At 38.3% G+C, this 19,965-nt stretch overlaps 1 protein-coding gene across 2 annotated transcripts in view; it reads right to left on the bottom strand.

Annotated features, from left to right (window-relative positions):
• Positions 1-4,979: 4,979 nt before the first annotated feature.
• The window catches only part of PPM1D (protein phosphatase, Mg2+/Mn2+ dependent 1D), a 44,931-nt gene continuing 29,945 nt past the window's right edge, over positions 4,980-19,965 (bottom strand). For both annotated transcript variants that reach the window (XM_045986494.1, XM_045986495.1), the window contains exons 4-6: positions 12,892-13,082; positions 10,713-10,955; positions 4,980-6,467 (exon numbers count right to left, since the gene is read on the bottom strand). In XM_045986494.1, coding sequence (XP_045842450.1) covers positions 5,910-6,467; positions 10,713-10,955; positions 12,892-13,082 — 992 coding nt within the window. In that variant the 3' untranslated portion in view covers positions 4,980-5,909. The remainder of the gene's footprint in view (positions 6,468-10,712; positions 10,956-12,891; positions 13,083-19,965) is intronic.

The raw sequence follows: 19,965 nt of genomic DNA, 5'->3' as shown, positions 1-19,965 counted from the left end.
AATTGTGAGGTAAAACTATACTAATCACTCACTATATAGACTTTCTTTGGTGCATTTTTAGGTTGCAACTTTTGAACACTACCTTTTGTAGTAATCTCCTAAGAAATAGAATCCAAACTTTGTAGAATAGCAAAACCAACAAAGATCATATCACCTCATCTCTGTCTAATTACAGTAGTACCTGCCATTTGTCTGCCCTGCATGTTATGACATAACTGGCTTCTAAAACAGCATTTTCCCACATTTCTTTGAAGTTCTAAGTGTTTGTTTATTATGTTGGAGCCCTTCAACCTCCACCCAGTTCATACTCAGGCCCAGCAAACTATGGTGATTGCTTTCCTTTCATTCTCTTGAAACTAACTAGTATCTATATAGTAGTCATGTAATTTATCATCTTAACCAGAGGCTCTATTAACAGTTATACTTGCTTGCCCCCTCCCTGCCCCAGAGCGAAAAAGTAAAGTAGGACTGTCCCAGGCAAATCATGAAGTATGGCTTCCCTTTATCTCTGACATATTAGTACTACTTTGTAACTTTTCTAGTAGATTAATGTATAAATCTATGGTCTATTTAGCTAACATGTAAGCTCTTTAGCAGAAGGAATTGTTTGTTTCATTTCTATTCTCCATAAAACTCTCTTTATTAACAGGAAAAATTACATGTCAGAACCCCAACAATTTACCCTGCAATCTAGAGTTTGTACTTATAATTAAAGGTACCAAAAAGTAAAACTCTTGACAAAGACAAAAAATTAGTTTCATCAGCTGTTTTAATGATGCCCAGGGCATAGTTTATCTCCCCCAAACATGCCTAACCCTAGATAAAAACTAGTTTAAAATCTGAGAAACCTGAATTAACTGTTTGTCTGTATTAACAGTTTTGAGAAGCTAAAAATTTAATAAAAATAATATTGGGTAACATTTATTTAGCTCTATATGCCTGTAGTATTACTTATCTACATTTTATAGATGAGAACCAAATGTAGGCACAGTAGTGGAAGTGCATGGTTCCTAAAGCCCGAGCTTTCTGCCCAGAGTATTGAAAAGTGTAGCCCCAGAGAAGGGGGAATACCATGGAGACTATAGAGAAGGAGGAGCTCAGGAGAGTGACCTCACAGAGTATATCTAGCAAGGATCAGATCCTAATTCGCATATCAAAGACTTAGAGAATTTTGAAAGAACCAGGAGAATCTAACTCCCAGAAAAAATAATCAACAGATGCTCACAAACATCACATGATTTAAGCAGTGGTGAAATAATCTGATTTCACGTAGAACTGTGATAAACATTAATATTTTAGTTTTCAATCAAGGGAAAGGAATACCTAAATGACTAAGATTATCCGACACACTTTAAAGCAGTACTGTAAAAATGTTCCTGCAAACAATTGTGAACTCTCTTGACATGCATGAAAACACAGAACATTTCAACAAAGGTATAAAGAACCAAATGGGAAAAAAATAAAAATAAAGAACCAAATGGAAATTTTAGAACTCAGAAATATAACATCAAATGTTCTAACAAAAGGAAAAACAAAGAGTTACAAAGAAAAAAAGGGGGCACCTGGGTGGCTCAGTTGGTTAAGTGTCTGTCTTAGGCTCAGGTCATGATTCCAGGGTCCTGGGATGAAGCCTCTCTGCTGAGCAGTGAGTCTGCTTCTCCCCCCACCTCCCTCTGTGCTCTTTCTCTCTCTCAAATAAATAAATAAATAAAATCTTTTTAAAAAAGCGGGGGGGGGGGGTGGGGGAAGAAGAAAAAGAATGTGATGCTGAACACCGCTGTTCTGGACCTTACCTGGTATATCTTTTTTTTAGAAAGATCTTTTGTAACTTTTGTATATAATAAACCAGTAAATGTTTCTCTGAATTCTCGTGAGCTGTTCTAGCAGAAAATTACCAGACTTGAGGGGGTTGTGCAAACCGATTTACAGCCAGTCGGTCAGAAATGTGTGACAACGTAGGACTTGGAATTAGTTTCTGAAGTGAGGGCAGTCTTGTGACACTGAGCCCTTAACTTGTGGGATCTGGTGATAACTCTGTAAGTGTCAGAACTGAATTGAATTGTAGGATACCCTGCTGATGTCTACAGAAAATTGGAGAATCGCTTGATGTAGGAAATCTTACACATCTGGTGTATATGAATGAAGAAGAAATGTTTTCCCTTCAGCGGACAAGGTTAAATAATACAGTTAAATAACTTATATCCATAGATCGGAATACTAAAGATTGAGGAGGCTCTGTGAAATACTGACAGAGAAAAATTTCGTAATTAAGAAGTAAACACGTCGGGGCGCCTGGGTGGCTCAGTGGGTTAAGCCTCTGCCTTCGGCTCAGGTCATGATCTCAGGGTCCTGGGATCGAGCCCCGCATCGGGCTCTCTGCTCAGCAGGGAGCCTGCTTCTCCCTCTCTCTCTCTGCCTGCCTCTCTGCCCCCTTGTGGTCTCTGTCAAATAAATTAAATAAATAAATACCTCTTGCTTGTCTGTGCACAGATTATCACAAGATGAGGGAAATGCTGGCTGCCTCTGGAACTGAGGAGGGAATTTCCCATAATGTATTTCATTATCATTTCGTAATCATAAATTTCCCATAATGTATTATACTACTGATCTATATCACATAGGCAAATAAAATTAGAAAATAAAAGACAAACATTAAAACATTACTTTTCAGAGTCCATAGTCTCTTATGGTTCGCCTCTGAAAAACAACCTGAGGGTTTTGAAGGGTCAGGGGTGGGAGGTTGGGGGAACAGGTGGTGGGTAATGGGGAGGGCACGTTTTGCATGGAGCACTGGGTGTTGTGCAAAAAGAATGAATACTGTTACGCTGAAAAAATAAATAAAATGGAAAAAAAAATTTATAGTTGAGGGAAACTGGAAGGGGAGATGAACCATGAGAGACTATGGACTCTGAAAAACAACTAGAGGGTTATGAAGGGGCGGCGGGGGAGTGGGGGGGTTGGGAGGTTGAGGGACCAGGTGGTGGGTAATGAGGAGGGCACGTACTGCATGGAGCACTGGGTGTGATGCCAAAACAATGAACACTGTTATGCTGTAAATAAACAAATAAAAATAAAAAAAAAGAAAAAAAAAGAAAAGAAAAAAAAATGGGAAGATGTAGTTGATGAATCTGCAGATATTATGCTAAGTGAAATGAGACAGTCAAAAATAAATACTGTGTGATTCACTTCTGTGAGGTAAAAAAAAAATAAATAAATAAATAAATAAATAAAAGAAAAAAAAAAAAAACATTACTTTTGATTGCATAACATCTTCAGCTCCTTAAAGAATAGGCCATGGGGCGCCTGGGTGGCTCCGTGGGTTAAAGCCTCTGCCTTCAGCTCAGGTCATGATCCCAGAGTCCTGGGATAGAGCCCCGCATTGGGCTCTCTGCTCAGCAGGGAGCCTGCTTCGCTTCTCTCTGCCTGCCTCTCTGCCTACTTGTGATCTCTGTCTGTCAAATAAATAAATAAAATGTTTAAAAAAAAAAAAGAATAGGCCAAAACACAATCCTAGGAACAGATACAGAAAAGTGCTAATATTAACATTTGCAGTTATGTCTTCAACCAAAAATGTTTCTAGTATTAATAGCTACTACTATATGGAATTGGGGCTCCATTGCACTAAAAATGTGATCTAGGAAAGAGTAACATTTTCACATTAAAAAACTGATTTGAAAAAAAAGATTACATTGGCACGCTTGGGTGGCTCAGCTGGTTAAGCGTCTGCACTGGGCTCAGGTCATGATCCCAGAGTCCTGGGATCGAGTCCTGCATGAGGCTCCTTCCTCAGCAGGAAGCCTGCTTCTTCTGCCTGCTGCTCACCTTGCTTGTACTGATAAATAAAATCTTTTTAAAAAGTATCAGAAAAATAAAGATTACATAATCCATTATTCTAATCAAGTGGAAATTTTAATTTCTTGTAGATACAGGATTTACAATCACTGGCAGAAAAAGTAAAAATGGCTAAATGAATTTTAATATACATTCAGATTTGTTGGTGCACCTAAAATGGTATCACAGGTCTAAAAGATGGGAAAGAAACAAAAAATAAAAAAATAATTAATAGAGGATGGAAAAACCCTTCACAATAAATTGACTTCTAAAGTGTCTACTGGGGGCGTTTGGGTGGCTCAGTAGTTAAGCATCTGCCTTCATTCAGCTCAGGGCATGATCCACAGAAAGCCTGATTCTCCCTCTCCCACTCCCCTTGTTTGTGTTCCCTCCCTGGCTGTGTCTCTGTCAAATAAATAAATAAAATCTTAAAAAAAAAAAAGTTTCTATTAGTGGCTGTATCGCTGTCTTGGAAAAATCTGAAAAACAAACTCTTCAGTGTGCCTGGGTGGCTCAGTCGGTAAAGCATCTGCCTTCTACTCAAGTCATGATCTCGGGGTCCTAGGATTGAGCCCCACACCAGGCTTCCTGCTCAGTGGGGAGTCTGCTTCTCCTTATCCCCACATTCATATGCTCTCTAATAAATAAAACCCTAAAAAAAAAATCCCTCTTAGGTAACTATAAATCCTTCTTAAGGAGCTAGCCACAATTGTTTTACCTGAACCCCTGGTTCTCAAACTTGTTACTGAAAACTGGTATGCTTCCAATTGCATAGCTCCCAGCATACTGTGGATACTGAATGCATGAATTAACTCTTCAATCTCTTAGTAAGGGGTCTTCTAAATTAATAAACAAATTTTTTCTTATTGTAGAACAATTCATCACACCAAAATGACTCTAAGTGTCTTGGTTTTTTCCTGTATTAAGTGCAACATAGTATCTCATCAAAATGTTTTTAAGCCATAACTAACTTAACCATATTCTATTGTGGATAATTAGCCTGTTGCAATGTATTCTAAATTAAAATTAAAAAGTGAAGAGTGCAAAAATAAACATTACATATATTTTTAAGTTGTTACTCTAAAGCATGATCAAGGCAAAACACAAAGTTTGTATCATTAAAACAAACCAACAAAAATCCAGCAACATCAGGAACAGTTCACTGATTTATTAGATGAACAAACATATATCCATATAATCAATGAAAACTGTATGATATATAAAATAATTTAGGAAATGTTGGGAATTAGCAGCACCATCCGTTATTGAAATAGCAAGAAAAACTTCACATATTTTATGCAAACACGAGAAAAGAGTAACTAGTTTAAGACCTAATAATGCCACTGAGTGTCTGGGATGATTGAGAGGGACACCTTTTTAGGCAAACACACCTCCTTCTACTCCAAAGATCTGGGGAGTATAGCTGATGATTAAGGTTTCAGAAAATGCTACTGAATTAAGAGATACTGCATAGTATTTTAATTAGAACAGGGAGACGAACACCAAGCTACTTTCAGCATGGCTCAACACTTTTGCTATGAAAAATTTAGTTCTGAATTATGAAATTAGAAATAAAAAATAATTTTTAAAAGACACTAGCTGTCTCTAAGAAACATTAAGTGGAACACAGGTCACTATGAAAATACATCACTTTTCCAGTTTGCTTAATAATTTACTTTAAAAAGTTGTGTAGTTTTCATCACAAGTGACTTATACAAATTTCTTAATAAGCATTTTTAAAAGTTTAAATGTATTTCTAAAATCTAATAGATTCTTTTGATTTTTTTTTAAACCTTTAGCCCTGTTGTTAAATTTACTGTGTATCAGAGTAAGAGACTGAGTTTGTGTGAAGTATACAAATTTACACACATTTTACAGCAACTTATACTCTAACATCTACAAAATTCACATTTATAATACGAGCAAGAACAAGGCCAAGATAAAACTGCTGAATTCCAAAAAGTCAAACTGTATACTATTTTTATTTTGTCCCCTTAAAAAAAGTTCAAGTTCCGCACCAACTTCAAAAAGCCCTCTTAAATCCTAAGTTTGAAAGAAAAACATTTTTGAGATACATTTCAGCAGACACAAACAGTTTTTCTGTGCTGATGAAGTAAAGGATTTCCAATTTTCTTCTGGCCCCGAAGTCTGCGTCGCATGGTAAGTTTAACAGAGTTCTTTCGCTGTGAGCTGGTGGGGAGGCTTGCAGGCTGAGCACCACTACTTCGACTTAAACCATTTCGTCTGTGCTTCTTCATGAGAGGGCCAGAATTGGATTCTTCTAATGTCCTTTTAAAGTTTGCTGGAGGGGTTCTTTCAACTTCTTGGGCTTTCATTTGACCTGGAGTTGACATCTTTACATTTTTTTGGTCCATGATGGTATTTGTTGAATTGGTAGGCACAAGGCCAACTGACAGGCTATTATTCAAAGAATCATGTATCCTTAATGTCAGGGCTTTAGTGCAATTTTCTTCAAGTGGCTCTGGATCTTTTGAAGGTATGACTGCTGGCTGGACATTCCCTCGAGCTATCTCTGCTGGGACATCTACATAATTCTCTGAGAAGGCATTACTACGAATAAGGGCAGGTACATGGTCCTTAGAGTTCAGCCGTGGCCATGGGTCCTCCTCCAGTGACTAAAAAACAAGAAAGGTAAGCCAAATAAATAATTTATCATAGAATTCAGCTTAACCATTAGGAGACGAGATGAAGTTTCATTAGAATAAGTGAAAAATTTGGTTGGTTAGTTGATTTCCCACTTATTTTTTTCTATATTCTCATTTCTGAATATTCAGTAGTAGAGAAAATGTAAAGTGCAACATTAAAGCAATAATGTCATACCGCAAACTCATATTGTTGCTTTGTACCTATCACCCAAACACTAGAGACTGTTCTAGAACTTGAGAACAGCAGGATGTCTGAGAATCTAGAGAACATGGCTGGGGCAACTCTCAAATAAATAAATGAAAATTATGTAGAAACTTTCAGGTATTCTTTTTTTAAAAGCTTGATTTAGATATGCACCACTCATTTAGATACAGTGCCCTAGATCTACATATACTCAGAATATTTTTCCTATCAAACCCAAATCTCTCATAGTACTAATATTTTATAAAATCATTGTTAACAGTTCCTCAAGAACAGAATTTAAGCATAAATACTGTCTCCCTCAAGTATATAACATTTCCCTCAAATCTTTTTCTCTTTTAATCAAATCATTTATTAAAATATTAATATATTCTGCAGTCAAATGCTCTACCCCTGAGCTATACCCCCTAAAATATTAATATATTCTGAAGTAAACTCTTTTGTAGAGGATAAATAAAAGCATATTACTGGTCTTCCTCTGATATAAAAATCCCTTAGAAATAAATGCCTTTCAAAAAAATTCTATAGAAAAGTATACTTATAAAAAGAATGTTTCCTTTAATGGTTCTAGAATTGAGAAGAAAAGGGAAATTTAAGCCACCCAAAAGCATTTCAATCTCACCATAAACATGAACATGCTTTAATGGGAAAAACCGTATTGACTTTAGGTCAACTGGAAACTGGAGATGAGAAACCCCAGTTCCTAATTTGGGACTGCCTCAAAAAGATTGCTGCTGCTGCTTTTTGTGGATTTTTTCTTTTTTTTTACTAGGAAAATACTCTTTCTTTCTGCAGTCATTGATTCATTTATTTCTTTTACATTGCATAGTTTACTGAAACCACATTTCTTCTTATCTGTTTTATTTTATATTTTAAGGATTTATTTATTTGACAGAGAAGTAAGAGAGAGCCAAACAGCACAAATGGGAGGGAATGGCAGAGGGAAAAAGAGAAGAAAGCTCCCTGCGGAGCAGGGAACCCACCCCCCTTCCAAATGCAGGGCTCGATCTCAGGACCCTGGGATCATGACCTGAGCCAAAGGCAGACGCTTAACCAACTGAGCCACCCAGCCCCTTTTCTTATCTATTTTAACACTGACTAGGTATTGGGTAGCAACCTTGTTTCAAAGTATCAGTGTTGAGAAAGGGTAACAGGATAGTCTTCAATCCAGAATATTTACATATGGCTTTCAAAAATATCAGCAAGAGATGTATGTGAGTTCATCCTTTTGCAATAGGTTGATTCCAATACCTACCCTGGTCACAAGCATGTTCTGGATAATCACAGAAAACTATACCTACTCATAAGAAATTGTTGAGCCAGAGTTTGTCCTGCTTTAATAAAGAAAAAAGGATTTACCGTAAGACCAGGCAGACAGAGAAGGCTCCCTACTACCAGTCACATCACTAAATTAGGCAGAAGAAAGAAAGTAATAACCAAGCCACTGGTAGGAATAGAACATGCTGCTCTAGTTTGTAAAACAAGGTTAGATATTAGATGGAATTCCTTTATAAAAGAAAACCAATGGAACAATTTCAGAGTTAATACAATTTAATTTCTGTTGTGTTCTTTTTATTTTATTTTATTTTTTTTTTTTAAAGATTTTATTTATTTATTTGACAGACAGAGATCACAAGTAGGCAGAGAGGCAGGCAGAGAGAGAGAGGGAGCAGGGTAGAAGCAGGCTCCCCGCTGAGTGGAGAGCCCGATATGGGACTCGATCCCAGGACCCTGGGATCATGACCTGAGCTGAAGGCAGCGGCTTAACCCACTGAGCCACCCAGGTGCCCCTTCTTTTTATTTTTTTAAAGACTTTATTTATTTGAGAGAGAGAGAGAAAAAGAAGTGCGGAGGCTCAGAAGGGGAGAAAGAGAGAGAGGAGCAAACACCCCACTGAGCAGGAAGACCAAGGCAGGGCTCAACGCAAGGCTCGATCCCAGGACCAAGACATCATGATCTGAGCCAAAAGCACCCACTTAACCAACTAAACCACCCAGGTGCCCCTGTTCTGTCTTTTTAAATTCACAAGATTATTATTCTGACACTACATGTGTGCTGGCTTCTCCTCCCCCACTTCCTCCTTGAACTTTCCCTTTTCCTGCTCTTTTTATTGGCATTCTGTGGGAATACACTGCATCTGTTAGCTCAGGCAATTGCTCAGACTACTCAGACTCATCCCAGATTAATTACCTGTATTGCTAAATCTTTTTTACATGTTCATAAAATGTAATATTGAAAGATTACCTCCTAAAAACACTAACTTTAAAAGTTTCACTACTTCAGAGATCAACTACCTTGCTCTACCAATCTTATAATCCAACATTAAAACTAACTGAAAATTGTGCCTAGAACACAACTGAAACTAAATGTTAATTTTCTGAAAGAACTCCCTTCCTCATTTCTCCTTCCAATAACTCTTGGCTTATTAAAAAAACAACTATATTGGGGTGTCTGGGTGGCTCAGTCAGTTAAGTGTCTGCCTTTGGCTCAGGTCATGATCCAGCCCCTCATCGGGCTCTCTGCTCAGCAGGGAACCTGCTTTTCCCTCTCCCTGCTGCTCCCCCTTCTTGTGCAATCTCTCTCATTCTCTGTCATATAAATAAATAAAGTCTAAAATAACCAAAAGCAAACAAAAATCTAACTTTAGTTTCACCCTAAAGAAAGGAGAGAGAAAAATGTGTGCCAGAATAATATATCACTTAAACAGAGGGATTTCTACCCTATTCATACCAAAGCAAAGATCTGACTACTTGTATACCTTAGAATCCATACAGAAGTTGACATGTCTATAATAGATAAACCTAGTCTCAAATGCCTACTCTAAATGTGGTAAAGTATTAAAAACTAAGTTGACCAAAATGTCATTCTATTTACCTAGATGTTACTAAATATGGGATTATTTTACCAAGAAAAGAAAGCAAGAGATTACATGTGTATTCATGGTTGTCAATTAAAATAAAACACAATTTCTTGGGCAGATATTTGTCTTTATTTACTTGTTAGGTCAGAGCTAACATCACTAATTATTCTGAATGGCTCCAAATATTTTCCTATATTTTGGTGGGGCCAACTGGTTAACTACCCATGCCTAAATATAAGTTAGTGTATATATAAATCTCCTTATCTTTATTATTATTAGATCATTATGTCTCCAGATTTTCAGAAATAATTTTAAAAACATTTTATATAGGGGCCCTTGGGTGGCTCAGTGGATTGGGTGATTGACTCTTGGTTTCAGCTCAGGTCATGAGATTGAGCCTGGTGTTGGGCTCTGCATTGGGTGTGGAGCCTGCTGAAGATTCTCTCACACCCTATTCCCCTCTGCCCCTCACTCACACATGCTCTCTCTCAAAAATACAAAAATAAAAGCACATTCTCAGAAGTCCCACATATAACAAAGCAGTTATCAATACTACTAATTTTTAGTAGGAAAATACTGGGATGAAATCATAAAAAGGGAAATATAGTACCATTTAAATTTACTTCATAGCATATCTTAAACTCATTCAAAATTATCTAAGAAGAGGAATAATGTTTCTTGTCCATGTTATTAAACAACCAGTTCTAAGATCTAATATCCTAAGGCCCACTTCAATCTGTAGTCTGTATGATCTTATCCAAACTGCTTAATCTCTCAGTCTTATTATCTATAAGATGGAATATCTGCACTAGTTACCCATTCCATTTATGAGGTTCAAATGAAATATATACAAAAGTACTTCACAAACTTAAATGTTTACAAATGTTCATAGTATTAGAAGGGGATTGTTAAAATATTGTTAATGTACATCTCCTTTCTATTAAGCACACCCCTGGCACACCCCTGGCATGCAGAACTGTACTGATGGGAAGATGAATCAATGACAGTAAGTTATATGACAAAGATCCATCACTTTCTTGAACCTAGTTCGAATCCAAAATCCTATGATACAAAGAATTTTAAAAACTTTTCAGGCAACACTAACCAAAGAAATTCTATTAAAAAACTTCAAATACTATAGAGAACTGTATACCTTGACTGGCGGTGTAGAACATGGAGAAGGAGTCATCACACAGGTTTCTTGACTATTATACGAAGGACTATCAGTCAGGTTCAGATAGAGCTCATCTTCACTGGTGAAATTTCCCTGGCTGTCCACTCCTGGAGAAATGCAGATCACTATAGCACTAGTATTATCTGCTCGAAGCATACGCTGCCTCCAGCGGCCTAGTGCTCGATTCACAAGCATTTTGGCACAAGATTGTCCATGTTCACCCTGTATTTAAAAGAACAAAGAGGAAAAAAAAAGAACAAAGAGAGAGAAGGTTAACTCAGATTTAGTTCCCACTACATCTGTATCAAATTAAAAACCAAGTATTCAATATGGCTCACATAAATTAAATTTCCCGAATTTCAAACATCCATAGACCCTATAACTATGTTAAGAGTATTGCTCTAATTTTTTTTAGATAATAAGACAAGGCCTTATCCTGTGGTTAAATTCTATCTATATTTTTATCTTTTTAGTAGCAAGAAACTCAGTCTTCACTGTAATAGGAAAAGTTATACAGAAGTTATCTAAAATGGAAAGTAAACATCAAGTTATTACAGATAAACAATTCACAAACGAGATAATCAAGCATGGCAAAAACAAAAAACAAACACAACAAAAAAAACCCTCATTGTAAAGGGCCAATCTCCTCCTAAAATAAGAGCCTCTACAAATCAATGACAATAAAATTTTGTCAAAGAATATGAACAAAATTCAGAGATAAGAAAATATAAACAACTGTTAAATATATACAATTGACCCTTGAAAATTGTGGAGTGTTGGAGGCACCAAGTCCCCCATACAACTGGAAATCCATGTATAACTTTTTATTCCCCTCAAACTTAACTACTAATAGCCTACTATTGACCACAAGTCTTACCAATAAAACTAAGTTGATTAGCACATATTTTGTATATTATCTGTATTATATACTATATTCTTACAATAAAGCTAAGGAAAAAAATTATAAAGAAGAGAAAATACCTGTATGGTGCTGTATATACCTAAGAGAAATGAAAATATATCCACACAAAACTTGTATGTGAATGTTCACAAAAGTCATTCATAAGAGCCCCAAAGTGGAAACAATCCAAATATCCATCAACTGGTAAATGGATGGATAATTAAATGTTGTATATCCGTTGATGGAAAATTATCCAGCCCTAACAAGGAATAAAGTACTTTTATTTACAAGCAACACAGATGAACCTTGAAAATATTATGCTTAAGTGAAAGAAGTCAAATATGGAGGTCACATATTATATGATCTCTTTACATGAAATATCTAAAATAGGGCAATATAAAGAGAGACAGAAAGATCAGTGGTTGCCAGTGGGTGGGGATAACAGGAGATCATGAATGACTACTGGCAATTGTGGGTTTTGAAGGCAGTGATAAAAATGTTATCAATGTTAATGGAATGAGATAGTGGTAATGGTTGCACAACTTAGAGAATATAGTAAGAACCACTGAGTTAGTTATACATTTTTTTTTAAAGAGGATTTTTTAAAAAGATTTTATTTATTTATTTGATAGAAGATACAGCGAGAGAGGGAACACAAGCAGGGGGAGTGGGAGAGGGAGAAATAGGCTTCCCGCTGAGCAAGGAGCCCAATGCGGGGCTCGATCCCAGGACTCTGGGATCAGAACCCAAGCCAAAGGCAGACGCTTAACGACTGAGCCACCCAGGCGCCCCTGAGGTACACATTTTAAAAAGGTAAAATTTTGCACGCTTGCATGGCTCAGTTGGTTAAGCGACTGCCTTTGGCTCAGGATCCCATGGATCCTGCTTCTCTCTGTCTCCCACTGCCTGCCACTCCCCACTGCTTGTGTGGTCTCTCTCTGTGTCGAATAAATAAAATCTTAAAATAAAAAAGGTAAAATTCTATGGTATATGAATTATATCTCAATTTTTTAAAAAGGATTAACGAGGTTTCATAGGCCATTAAGTCAAGGGCTATTCATAACAAAGTCTGTGGTTGTGTGTTTTGTTATCTAATTTATATCCTGTCTCATTCCTCTGATGAGCTGCAAAGTTCGTTTTACGTAATTCTAGAGCCAGGCAAATGGAATACTACTCAAAGTGAACATCCTTAGACCTATGACAAAGTAGCAGAACAATGTATAGACAACAATATCAAATTACTGAGTTACTTCTCACCATCAAGTATTTCTTCTCCTCTTGGTCCTGGCACATTGAGATGGCATCTTGTGGTGGAATCATATTCCAAAGTCCATCACTCCCCAAGATAATATACTTGTGCTTCTGAGGGTCAAGAGTGTGGACACTTGTGTCTGGTTCAGGTGACACCACAAACTTACCACTGAAGAAATCATAGCTCCACAAATCACCTGGGGGGGGGGCAGAAATAAGAAGCAAGAAGTGTTATTTCCAGGCTAGTAATATTTTGTCAACAGATTAGAGAGAATCGATACATTCATCAAAATAGATGCAGAAGGGGCGCCTGGGTAGCTCAGTGGGTTAAAGCCTCTGCCTTCCACTCAGGTCGTGATTCCCAGGGTCCTGGGATCGAGCCCCACATCGGGCTCTCTGCTCCACAGGGAGCCTGCTTCCCCCTCTCTCTGCCTGCCTCTCTGCCTACTTGTGATCTCTGTCTGTCAAATAAATAAATTTTAAAAATCTTAAAAAAAAAAAAATAGATGCAGAAAAGCAATTGATAACATTCAAAATCCATACCTGATTTAAGAAAACAAAACAAAACAAAAAAATACTGGGGCACCTGGGTGGTTCAGTGGGTTGAGCCTCTGCCTTCGGCTCAGGTCATGATCTCAGGGTCCTGGGATCTAGCCCTGCATTGGGCTCTTTGGTCGGCGGGGAGCCTGCTTCCCCCTCTCTCTCTGCCTGCCTCTCTGCCTACTTGTAATCTCTCTCTCTGTCAAATAAATAAATAAAATCTTAAAAATAAAATAAAATAAAAACTACTGGGGCACCTGGTGGCACAGTCAGCTGAGTGTCTGACTCTTGCTTTCAGTTCAGGTCATGATCTCAGGGTGGTGGGATCAAGCCCTGCAACAGGCTTCCCACTCTGTGGGGAGTCTGCTAGAGATTCTTTATCCCTTCTCCGTCTCCCTCTACCTACCTCCTAGCTTGTGCTCTTTCTCTCTCTCTCTCAAATAAAGAAATCTTTAAAAAGGGGGGAAGGTGGGGTGCTTGGATGGCTCAGTAGGTTAAGCCTCTGCCTTCAGCTCAGGTCATGATCTCAGGGTCCTGGGATCGAGCCCCACATCGGGCTCTGTTTGGCAGGGAGCATGCTTCCCCCTTTTCTCTGCATGCCTCTCTGCCTATCTGTGATCTCTCTCTCTGTCAAATAAATAAATAAAATCCTTTTTAAAAGTGGGGGGGAGGGAGGAAGTGAGGAAGGGAACTCTTACTTTTCTGTGATACATAAGACAAAGTTAAGTGGAGCAATCTAACTTTTCTTTTACTCCCCCAAACTGGGGAAAGAATAGACAAAAAGAAGAAAACATTAATCTCTGTCTCTTTTGTTTGTTGTGAAATACTCTGGGTAAAGACCTAAATTAAAAGCAAAAGGTTTGGGGCACCTGAGTGGCTCAGTTAGTTAAGGATCTGTCTGCCTCAGGTCATGATCCCAGGATCCTGAGATTGAGCTCAATATCAGGCTCCCCGCTCAGTGGAGCATGCTTCTCCCTTTCCCCTCTGCTCCTGCCATCTCTCTCTCAAATAAAGAAAGAAAAAAATCTTTTAAAACTAATAAAAGCAAAAGGTTTTCAGACAAGGGAGTGGTTTTAGCACTCTTTCAGCAGGTCTGACTTAATGTTAACCAAGAGGAAATCTCTTTGTCCTTTCTCTGTTTACTTAAACTTCCCTTCCTTAGGTCCTATCAAAAGTATTGTCCAATTAAAACACATTCACAGTCTAAGGGAAAAGTAATTCAAATCAAATGCTCTAATTTAAAATAGCAAAATTCATTGCCAAATGAGCCCTTTGAAAGGTAAAGTGGCAATTCATCTTTCAGAGTAGCAAAACAAAACAAAACAAACAAACAAAAAAAGCCACATTATGGGGCACCTGGCTGGCTCAATTACTGGAGTGTGCCACTCTTGATCTTGGTGTTGCAGGTTCAAGCCCCCACGTTGGGCATACAGATTACGTAAAAATAGTATCTTAAAAAACAAAAACAAAAACAAAACATGCAACCACTAAAAGCTAATTATAAACCAAGTAAGCTCACAAAGATGCATTTACTTCTTTTTCTTTTTTTTTTGAAGTTTTATTTATAATCTTTTCAGTATCTTTATAAGCTTATGGATTCTCATGACTCTGAGATCATGACCTAAGCTGAAACCAAGAGTTATTATTGTTTTAATGCTCAAGTTGCTTTAAATTTGCCAGTGAAATTTCCTGGAATGTGAATTTTCAACAAACTCACTAGGTGAGTTGTATTCATAGTCAGATTTAAGAACTTATGACATAGACACAGTTCCCTTATTTAATCAGTTTAGAGAATCCTGGCTTTACCTGAGATAAAATGAGCAACGATCAGAACTGGGCCTCGAATTAAGTGTTTCTATCATTGGCCTATTGTTTGTACACCAAAATAGGATCAAAGAATATCATTCCTGTAGTAAAGGGAGAGCCTTCGGACACTGCGGCAAATGTTGTTAGTTGTCTACTTGATGACCATTTCCCTTTTGTCCTTAGTAGGGCACTGGAGGGACACCAGAGGAGAAAAAGGCCTTTCTTCTGGTTTCAGTATGTTCTCTGCTGTCTTCTGTGGCACATCGCAGCCCATAGTGCACAGGATATCCAGTAGTCTTTACCTCTAGTGAGTTTTAACATTTTCCCCCACTCCGTGGGTGGCTTCCCACAAAGCACTTCCACAGAACCTCACCTAATCTACTCTTTAAACTGCAACCAATGGGCACCTGGGTGACTCAGTTATTAAACGTCGGCCTTCAGCTCAGGTCATGATCCCAGGGTCCTGGGATCGAGCCCTGCAGAAGGCTCCTTGCTCAGTGGGAAGCCTGCTTCTCCCTTTCCCTCTGCCCCACCCCTTGCTTGTGTCCCCTCTGTCACTGTCTCTCTGTCAAATAAATAAATAAAATCTTTAAACTGCAACCAAAATCATCCTTGAAAACATAAATTTAAGGGGCGCCTGGGTGGCTCAGTTGGTTAAGCACCTGCCTTCGGCTCAGGTCATGATCTCAGAGTCCTTGGATCAACCCCCAGATCGGGCTCCCTGCTTGCAGGGAAACTGCTTCTCCCTCTCCTCCTTGCTCATGCTCTCTCTTGCTATCTCTCTCTCTCTCTCAAATACATAAATACAATCTTTAAATAAAAAATAAAACATATTTAAGATGGATGGTGATGGTTGCAAAACACTGTGTAAATGAACAATACCACCAATGACTTGTATACTTAAAATGGTTAAGATAGCAAAATTATGTATCTTTGCCATAATTAAAAACACTTACACCCAAATTTAGTTGTTTCCACTCCCACTCTGCAATAGCTTAGTTTTATTCTTAAGATACAACTCTTAACCACAATCTAAAAAAAATTCATTTTATCTATGCCTCTTATTCTCATCTCTCTGTTCCAGCTACATTGGCCTTTGTCAGAGTTCCTTACTATATTCACCTTCCTTCCTCTTATCAGAGCTGCTTGCAGATGCAGCTCCTATGCTTAGAACACACGTTCTTCCTCTCTTAACAACTAGTAATTCTTCAGACTTCAGCTCAGTATCAAATATCTCTTGCCTCTCCAGCTAGGTATAATACCCTTATTTTAAGTTCTCATTAGCACATAAACAAGTATTTAGAGATGTAATTTTTCAGCTCGTTTTGTGATCCGATGAATGCTTCTCCCCTTCTCTATACTGTAAGCTTCCAAGAGGACAAAGACCACATGCTTAGCACATATTGCACTTTCAGTAAGTATCTGTTCAAGGAATAAATGATTTGCAAGATTCTCATACAATTCTATCAGGCAGCCACTAGAAGGCACCTTTGCTACATCTGTACACAGTAATTCCAGTTCTCATGAGTGTCTAAAATGGTACCAATTTCTGTTAAGCAAACTTCACTTTCCCAAAAAGCTAGGTGAAAAATGGTCATAAACCATAAGAATGGTGCTAAATAAGATAATTTACTATGATCCAGTAAGTATTACCATGCAACAACTTTCTTTTTTAATTTTTTTAAAGATTTTATTTATTTGTGGACACCTGGGTAACTCAGTCAGTTAAGGGTCTGCCTTTGGCTCAGGTCGTGATCCCAGGCTCCTGGTCTTTTATAGGCTTTGGCCTAGGATCAGGAATCGCATGTACTTGTAACATTTCTTTAGGTTATACATCTTGGCCAGAATACTACATAGGGAATATTGTGTCAGTCTCAGCACTATTCCTCATTAGTGATGATAATTTTGATTATTTAGTCAAGGTACTGCCTGATTTCTCTGTTCTCTAATTACTAGTTTTTTTCTTTTTTTTTAAGTTTTTTAATTTTTAGTATCTCTACACCCAATATGAGTTATAACTCACCACCTGGAGATTAAGAGTTGCATGTTCGGGCGCCTGGGTGGCTCAGTGGGTTAAGCCGCTGCCTTCGGCTCAGGTCATGATCCCAGGGTCCTGGGATCGAGTCCCGCATCGGGCTCTCTGCTCAGCAGGGAGCCTGCTTCCCGCCCCCCCCCCGCCCCCTCTCTGCCTGCCTCTCTATCTACTTGTGATCTCTCTCTGTCAAATAAATAAATAAAATCTTTAAAAAAAAAAAAAAAAGAGTTGCATGTTCTTCCAACTGAACCAGCTAGGCACCCCTAATTACTACTTTTTCTCTTTTGCAACTAAAAGCAGTCTATGGGGAGATATTTTAAAACAATGCTGATATACCACCACTTAAGTACTTTTGAGTATCTGAGTAAAATAAACATTGAGGAGGCGCCTGGGTGGCTCAGTGGGTTAAAGCCTCTGCCTTCCGCTCAGGTCATGATCCCAGGGTCCTGGGATCGAGCCCCACATCAGGCTCTCTGCTCCGCAGGGAGCCTGCTTCCTCCTCTCTCTCTGCCTGCCTCTCTGCCTAGTTGTGATTTCTCTCTATCAAATAAATAAAATATTTTTTAAAAAATAAATAAATAAACATTGAGGACTATGTACTCTATTTCTTTCTCTCTACATAGTTAACAAATGTTGAATCAAGCTAAGGAAAAAACACAGATGGGGCACCTGGGAGGCTCAGTCAGTTAAGTGCCGGATTCTTGGTTTCGGCTCAGGTCATGATCTCAGGGTTATCAGACTGAGCCCCAATGGGGCTCCACGTCACCACAGAGTCTGCTTGGGATTATCTCCCTGTCCCCCACCCTTTACCCCTCTCCCTGCTTGTGCCTGTGCTCTAATAAATAAATAAAATCTTTTTTAAAAAATCACATCAGGGCGCCTGGGTGGCTCAGTGGTTTAAGCCGCTGCCTTCGGCTCGGGTCATGATCTCAGGGTCCTGGGATCGAGTCCCACATCCGGCTCTCTGCTCGGCAGGGAGCCTGCTTCCCTCTCACTCTCTCTGCCTGCCTCTCTGCCTACTTGTGATCTCTCTCTGTCAAATAAATAAATAAAATCTTTAAAAAAAAACATCACATCAATATCTCTCTCCAAATACAGTAATCAATACCTTTTGGACTGACTATATATTCTATAAGAAGCTCATTCAATGCTGCTATTAATTCCGTCTCTGTCTCCCCACCCTCACACTACCCCAATTAAAACCAAAGTGTATGGAATAGAGAAATCTGACTGGTAGCAGTTCATAAGAAAAATATCTAACGACTGGAGCTATTTCAATAAACCAACAAATGTGATATGATTATTAAAAGCTAATGACAGATTCCAAGACTCTGCTAGCAGAAGTACAATGCTCAGGTACAGTACAATGCAGGAACTAAATATCTCCATCATACTTCGAACTGGTCAGACCACATCTTGCAGAGTATCCTCAATTCTGGACCATTTAATGAAGAAATAAAGCAATATGACAAGAATAATGAAGGGTCTTATGTCAGCCTAGAGGAAAGACCAGAAAAACATGCTAGCTAATTGTGAATAGGTAAATGATGGTCATTATGCAAAAGGAAAAATAAATACACTGCTCTGTTTTTGTTTCAGCACACAAAACTAGAGCAAATATCTGAAAGATTCATGGTGGCAGATTTTAACTGACAATTATGCAAGAGTTTGTACTTTGAAATATTAAGATTTACTGAAGATATTCAAGTAGGAGCTGGATTACTTCTTGTCTGAATTACTCTAGAGATACAGAAGTCAAAGAAAAGTAGAAAGTAGGAAGTCTGAAACAGAAAAACCAGTTGGTTTTCCTGCTCTTTCTGCCAGTCCTTCATCTGTTCCTACTTTTCCACTATACAATCTCTTATGAGTTTCAAGGCTTAAAATGCTTGGCACACACACTTCATATATACAAAATAACTTGGCATCTCTTTTTCTAAATTGAAGGTTCAGCTTACTTTTTTTTTTTTTTAAGATTTTATTTATTTATTTGACAGACAGAGATCACAAGTAGGCAGGCAGGCAGAGAGTAGGGGGAGGGGGAAGCAGGCTCCCTGCTGAACAGAGAACCCAAAGAACCCGATGTGAGGCTTTGGTCTCAGGACACTGGGATCATGACCTGAGCTAAAGGCAGAGGCTTTAACCCACTGAGCCACCCAGGCACCACTCAACTTACTGTTTGGATCTGAAGTAAGACCTTGCCCTCAGTTTAATTAGTTGGGCTCCCCATAAAAAACCCCTCTGTTCTTAAGGTGCCTGGGAGGTGCAGTCGGTAAAGTGACTCTTGGTTTTAGCTCAGATCCATGATAGATAAAGTCCTAGGATCAAGCCCCCTGTTGGGCTCCACACTGAGCACAGATTCAACTTGAGACTGATTTTCCTTCCCTCTCCCTCTGCCCTTCCTGCTCCTGCCCTCTAAAATAAATAATCTTTTAAAACAAAACAAAACAAACAAAAAATGCTGTTCTTTAGTAATATTAATTTCTTGCCAATTATCACATTCCTCCCTCTTTATCCTTGCTAACAATTCTATTATATCACATGGTTATACTAATAATGAATAACCTGGGAAACAGATAGCCTTTGAGTTCTGCAAAAATCTACACATTATATGTTTATTAAAAAAAAAAAAAAAATTGGAAGGGGAGGTGAACCATAAGAGACTATGGACTCTGAAAAACAACCCGAGGGTTTTGAAGGGG

This window comes from Meles meles, chromosome 18 (assembly GCF_922984935.1).
Source record: "Meles meles chromosome 18, mMelMel3.1 paternal haplotype, whole genome shotgun sequence".
NCBI classification, from domain to species: Eukaryota; Metazoa; Chordata; class Mammalia; order Carnivora; family Mustelidae; genus Meles; species Meles meles.
Note: the sequence above shows the minus strand (reverse complement) of the source record. Positions and strands in the feature narration are given on the sequence as shown.